The sequence below is a fragment of the Cricetulus griseus genome, chromosome 2, assembly GCF_003668045.3.
Source record: "Cricetulus griseus strain 17A/GY chromosome 2, alternate assembly CriGri-PICRH-1.0, whole genome shotgun sequence".
NCBI classification, from domain to species: Eukaryota; Metazoa; Chordata; class Mammalia; order Rodentia; family Cricetidae; genus Cricetulus; species Cricetulus griseus.
Genome location: NC_048595.1, coordinates 171,790,049 through 171,796,714, shown reverse-complemented (window position 1 = coordinate 171,796,714; position 6,666 = coordinate 171,790,049). Strand labels below are relative to the sequence as shown.

At 38.3% G+C, this 6,666-nt stretch overlaps 1 protein-coding gene across 6 annotated transcripts in view; it reads right to left on the bottom strand.

The window, feature by feature from the left end:
* Positions 1–207: 207 nt before the first annotated feature.
* Positions 208–6,666, bottom strand: part of Cep76 (centrosomal protein 76) — a 28,591-nt gene continuing 22,132 nt past the window's right edge. For 5 of the 6 annotated variants that reach the window (XM_035440092.1, XM_027402691.2, XM_027402689.2 and 2 more), the window contains 2 exons: positions 5,695–5,912; positions 3,788–5,063 (listed from right to left, as the gene is read on the bottom strand). In XM_035440092.1, coding sequence (XP_035295983.1) covers positions 4,925–5,063; positions 5,695–5,912 — 357 coding nt within the window. In that variant the 3' untranslated portion in view covers positions 3,788–4,924. Of the gene's footprint in view, positions 422–3,787; positions 5,064–5,694; positions 5,913–6,666 lie in introns of those variants that run through there. The other variant, XM_027402690.2, reaches the window with a different exon arrangement.

The following is a 6,666-nucleotide window of genomic DNA, read 5'->3' as shown; positions in this document are numbered from 1 at the left end:
CAAATACCATGTTTGGTTTATCTCATTCTAGTTACTATCATTGGTTTTGGTTTTTGTTTTTTTTTTTTTACTCTGTAATTTGTGTTTCCAACAGTGACTTTATATACCTAAAATGTCCAAACATTCTAAGTCAACATTTAAGATATTGTGTCAGGAGATCAAAAAAGAAAACGGCATGTGTAACTCAGAATATGATCTTAGCTTTCCTTGATTTTCTTACATTTATTTTAAAAATAGGATCCTTGAGAGTTTTTCTTATATTTACTTATCATTTTTGTAGAGTAAATGTACTTCATGCTTGACACTCTGGACACGATGCAGGCCGAGCTGCTCCGAAGCCTTTGGGAAGCACGGCCCTATCTGTACAGCCCAAACTTATCCCAGACACGCCCAGACAAATGTTCCTAAGAGGCACATTCACCTAGAAAAGCACACCGAAAAGGGAAAAAATAGAACAGTGTTTTTTTTTTTTTCCATCTTGTAACCTCAATTTCCAATGTCAATCATTATATTCCATATATTGTTGTGACTTTTAATGCTTTCTTTCCCCAGTTATAAAAACTAAAGGGGGAGTTACCATTTTCCCTTTCTTACAAGTGGGATCAGACAGTCACAGGACAAAATGTAGGGCTGGTAATTGAAAGTGTGGGAGTGGAGTCCAGGCCTCCTGACCAGCTCTTTCTCTGGGGTTGACACTCATCCCTATTAAGTCTAAGACAATAGGAGGAGACCAATATGATTGTTTAAACATGATACTTTAAAACACTGACTGAAATTCCAAAATGAGGCCATCCTCCCTTGATTAGTTTTTGTAAATTAATTGGCCTCTAAGGCACATCACCACAGTCATCTCCCATAGTAACTGCCTCCCATGTGATCAACTTGGTCCCATCCCTTTAAAACAATTATGAATTATCATAAAGGCTAATTTACAGCTTAAAACTAGTATCTTGGGCTTGAGAAGATACAGCTCAAGAGTTAAGACCACTTGTTGCTTTTGCAGAGGACCTATGTTTAATCCCTAGTAACTATACACACATGTGTACACACACACACAAAAAAAATACACATACAGATACACAAATACAAGTACCAGCCAAATGATTGGACTCTTCATACTTTAGAAGATAAATGTACCACTTAAATAATTGTTTTTTTTTTATTTTTTGGGTTTTTTTTTTTTTTTTTTTGAGACAGTCTCATTCTGTAACTCAGACGTACCTGAAACTTACGTAGTTCAAGGTAGCAACTCTCCTTTCTCAACTTTTGGAGCACTGTGATTACATAAGCCACACTACATCTGACTATAGACATATTCTCAAGCCTGGCATGGTGGCATATACCTTTAATCCCAGGCAAAGGCAAGCAGATCTCTGTGAATTAAAGGCCAGCCTGGTCTATATTGCTAGCTCTAGAACAACTAGAGCTACATAGAGAAACCTTGTCTTTAAAAAAAAAAAAAGAAAAAGAAAGGAGACATTCTCAAAATAATTAATGCTGAAATAGTTTTTATAAAGCACCCGGGGCTGCAGAGATGGCTCAGGGTGAGGGTACTTGTCATATTACAAAACATTCATTTAACTTAAAATAAAGGAAAGAAAAAAGGGGGCAAGGGAGAAAAAAACAAGTAGAGCACGGTGGTGCACTTATGTAATCTCAGCACTAGGGAAGCTGAGGCAGGAAGATCTCAAGTTTGAGAGCAATCTGGGCTGTACAGCAACATTCTATCTTGAGGAAGGGGATATCACAGTGGGGCTCACAAGACACAAGGACACCAAAAACCTCAAAACAAAACAGCAGTAAAGGTGGAATAAAAAAACAAAACAGGCATTAGACAAAAGTAAATGGCAGACCTAAGTATAACTACATTATTAATAATAATGAATATAATAATGAATGTGAATGTGTTTTTCCTGAAGAGGTTACTGGGAATTTAATTCTAGCGCTTGGGAGACTGAGGCAGGAGAATTGCTTTGAGTTTGAGGTGAGCAACAGTTACATAAAAAGACCCTGTCTCAAAAGATCCAAAAAGAGCTGGGTGGTGGTGGTGGAGACAGAGGCAGGTGGATCTCTGTGAATTCCAGGACAGTCAGGGCTACACAGAGAAACACTGTCTTTAAAAACAAGACAAAAGGACCCCCAGGAATATACTGATGGTTGGTACCATAGGATCTAGAATGTCCACCTAGGAGGCAAGTCTCCAGGCACACCTGTGAAGGTTTAAGAAGACCCACCCTAATTAAAGGTGGCAGCATGCTCTGGGCTTGGATCCCTCTGTTTCTTGACTATGGATGCAATATGACCCTCTGTTTCAAACTCTATTACCATGACTGAAGTGCAATCTCCAAATAGAGCCAAAATAAACCCTTTCTCCCTTAAGTTGCTTTCAACTTGGTACTTTATCACAGGGACAGGAAAGGTAACTGAGTCACAACACAAAAAATTAGCACAAGAATCCTACTGATCAAAGAGTTAACTGTATAACCATTTTTTTTTTAATGTGCATTGGTGTTTTGCCTGCTTGTCTGCCTGTCTGTAAAAGGGTATAAGGGTGTCAGGTCCCCTGGAACTGGAATTAGTTTTTGAGCTGCCATGTGGGTGCTGGGAATTGAACCCAGGTTCTCTGGAAGAGCAGTCAGTGCTCTTAACCAGACTCTATTAAGTGTATAAAAAATTCATTTTAGAATTTATAGCAAAGCATGCTAACTGAGTGGTGGCGGCACAAGCCTTTAATCCCAGCCCTTGAGAGGCAGAGGAAGGTGGCTCTCATGAGTTTCAGGACAGCCAGAGCTGTAACACAGGGAAACCCTATCTCAAAAAAAAAAAAAAAAAGAAAAGAAAAGAAAAGCAAGCCAGTCTGGTCTAGAGATCAAGTTCCAGGACAATAGCCAGGGCTATTTCATAGAGAAACCCTGTCTATTTATTTAATATTAGTGGATAGTAGAATAGCAAAGAGTATTGAAAATAGCTTTACTCAGCCATGGTACATGCCTTTAATCCATGTACTCAGAAGGTAGAGGCAGGTGAATCTCAAATTCAAGGTTCTGTGAATTCAAGGCCAGCCTGGTCTACAAAGTGAGTTCCAGGACATCCAGGGCAGCTACAAAGAGAACCCTGTTTCAACAACCTGCCAAAAAAAGCACACTGAAATACATGTGTTAATATACAGCAAGGCAGGAGGCCCAACCTAATGATAGCTTTGATCTTAATACGTACAGCTACTGTGTATGTGGCTCATAGTTTGTCTCAAAAGTTGAAAATTACAAGCAATTTTCTGTTGATGGCTTTATGTGTAATTCTGGTAACAGATTAATTCTCTAAAGTTATGTCAGTCTTACAAAAGAAAATGAAAGGGGAATATTTTTAGACTTCTAAAAACAAGTAATTTTTTAAGTTTTAAGATATCATTAGGTAAGTTTTGTTTGTTTTGTTTTCAAGTCAGTGTTTCTCTGTATAGCTCTGGCTGTCCTGGAACTGGCTCTATAGTCCAGGATGTCCTGGAATTCACAGAGATCCACCTGCCTCTGCTTCCTGAGTACTGGGATTAAGGATGTGCTACCACCGCCTGGCACAGTATCTTTAGATTTTAATTTCAAAAAATTAGTTTTAGGCCAGTAAGATGGCTCTGCAGGTAAAAGCACTTACTTGCTGCCAAGTCTGATGACCTGAGTTTAATCTCCAGCATGAAAGACAGAACCTACTCCTGAAAGTCGTCCTGATTCCCACCTACTTGGTGACACCCACACCCACATACCCACACGAAGTCAATATAAAAAAAAGTCAGACATCCAAAAATAAATAAATAGTCATTTTATTTGCAACAGTAGATAATGAAAAGAATAAATAATTTAGATAGTGAACTAGCATATACTCATTTCTTAAGACAACCAATGGATAAAGCAACTAAACTAAGAAACGCACACAGAGGCAGGCAAATCTCTGTGAGTTCCAGGCCAGCCAGGACTACATAGTGAGATACTGCAGGTGAAACTTAGGTGTAGTGTTTGCCTAGCATGTAGGAAGCCCTGGATTTCTAGTATCACACAAAAAAACAACCATCTGCACAGAAGAATGGACAGTCAAACTTAACAAATTTATCACTAGCTCCTTACAGAAAGATCACTTTAGTTTTTAATGCTTACCCCTTAGAACAATCTGTATTGTAACAAGGAAGTGTAATAAATATTTTCTAAAGTGCTCAATTCATTTTAATAATATCCATAAATTAGTTATACTCACACATACTCATGTGAGATTTGTTAACAATATTTATGCTTTTCTGGTGCTTTTTTTTTTTTTTTTTTGAGACAGGGTTCTCACTTTATAGCCCTGACAGACCTGGAACTTGCTATGCAGACCAGGTTGGCCTTTCATGGGATTAAAAGCCTGTGTCACCACACCTGGCCCTTTTTTCCTATTCTTACATCAAAGTCCTCACATAAATTTCTTGAAAGTCTCAAATATCCCTAGTGTCATGAGTAAGCCACAAAAATGGTAATTCAGCAAAATATATTTTCATCTATGTAATAAATAAACTACTACGAAGTTAACTTCTCCTAATTTGTGTAAAATAATCTTCCATTTATGAAAAATAATGACCATTTTGATTTAACTATGGTTTAAATCACTAGACAAAATCTTTACTTATTGATGTAAATAGATCTTATATTCACAGTTAAACTACTGAGTCCATCTAAAGAATGTACCATTTGTTATTATACACTTAATTTATGCTAAATTCAATACAAATTTTTATCCTTAATTTTTAAGTACATACATGATATTTTAAAACATACCCAGTCAGTTCTATACAAAGCAATGACATCCAAAGTCAGAGGCTGAATTTAAATTAAGAAATTTTCACAGAGCTAGTCATATACAATTCTAATAAAACAAAGGAATAATTCCCAGGAAATGTATAGTCCTATAATACTGAGCGATATTTACAAGCAAACATGATCCAAACAGCACATGCAGATTCAGGGTAGGTAAACACTCGAACACGAACTGCCAGTCGCACCTGATCTCCACGACAACAGATTATTTCTTCACAAAAAGGAGACCTGTATAAAAAGAAAACACATTGAAAGAGAAAGTCACTGTAGGAACTCCCATGTATGTGTGTTGTCATTCCTAGAAATTATCAGAATAACAGGTTTTCTATTTATTTATTATGTATACAGTGTTCTGTTTGAATGTATATCTGTGCTTCAGAAGAGGGCACCAGATCTCATTATAGATGGTTGTGAGCCACCATGTGGTTGCTGGGAATTGAACTCGGGACCTCTGGAAGAGCAGCCAATGCTCTTAACCTCTGAGCCATCTCTCCAACCAGATTTTTGTTTGTCTTCTGGTTTGGTTTTTTTTTTTTTTTTTCCAGACAGGATTTCTCTGAGGCTTTGGAGACTGTCCTGGAACTCACTCTGTAGACCAGGCTGGCCTCGAACTCAGAGAGATCAGACTGCCTCTGCCTCCCACGTGCTAGGATTAAAAGGCGTGCACCACCACCTCCAGGCTTTTTTTTTTCCAAGATAGGGTTTCTCTATGTAGCTCTAGCTGTCCTGGAACTCACTTTGTAGACCAGGTTGGCCATGCACTCACAGAGGCTGCCTCTGCCTCCTGAGTGCTCAGATTAAAGGCATGCACCTGGCTGAGTTCATAAATTTCTTCATTATGAATCCATAAAATCCTTACCGAAGACAAGTGGCAAATGCACGCCTTGCATTTCTATACACAAAATGTATTGGGAACCCTTTAAATGTGTGGCCATCAGGTACAGCCCTCCTTATGGCATCTTGAAATTCTTCATTGCCTGCAGATATGCTTGTTGTTCGCTCAAATTCATACGAAGCCAAAGCTGGTGATAAAAGATAGGAAAGCTGGTCTTCCCAAACAGTAGTGAGGCCAAGGTCCTATAGCAATTAAAAAAAGTGAAATATATTATTTTAAAATATAATTTTTAAACCAATTAAATAAAAATGTACCTTCTACTGTTTTGTTTTGTTTTGTTTCCAACCAGAGTTTCTCTGTGTAGCCCTGGCTACTCTGGAACTCACTCTGTAGGCAGGTTGGCCTCAAACTGCCTTTTTTGCCTCCTGAGTGCTAGGTTAAAGTTGTGTACCACCACTGCCTGGCTGTACTTTTTGTTTTTTGGCAATGTCTCTGAACATGGTCTTGAAAGCATAGAATTTACAATCCTACTGCTTTAGCCTTTGAATTCTAGGATTATATAGGCATGCACTACTATTCCTAGCTAACTGTTCCTTTTAATGTAACCCAAGAAAAGGTTTGTTTATTTATTTATTTTTGTTGCTTTGAGACAGGGTCTCATATATTCCAGATAGTCTCAACTAGATGTGATGCTGAGTATGTCCTTGATTTTCCTGTCTTCATCTCCAAAACACTGGGATTAAAGGCATGTGCCACCGTAGCCAACTCAAGATGTGTATGTGTGTCAGAATCTGTGTAGTCCTAGCTTGCCTTCAAGGATGACTTCCATCTTGCAGTGATTCTCCTGTTCATGCCTCCTTTGTGCTGAGATTGCAAACATGTGCTGCCATACCTTCGATGAAGAGATCTGTGTTTAAGATAGATTCTCACCATGTAGCCCTGACTGACCTGGAACTCAGAGATTTGCCTGGTTCTGTATCTCAAGCTTTCAAGATT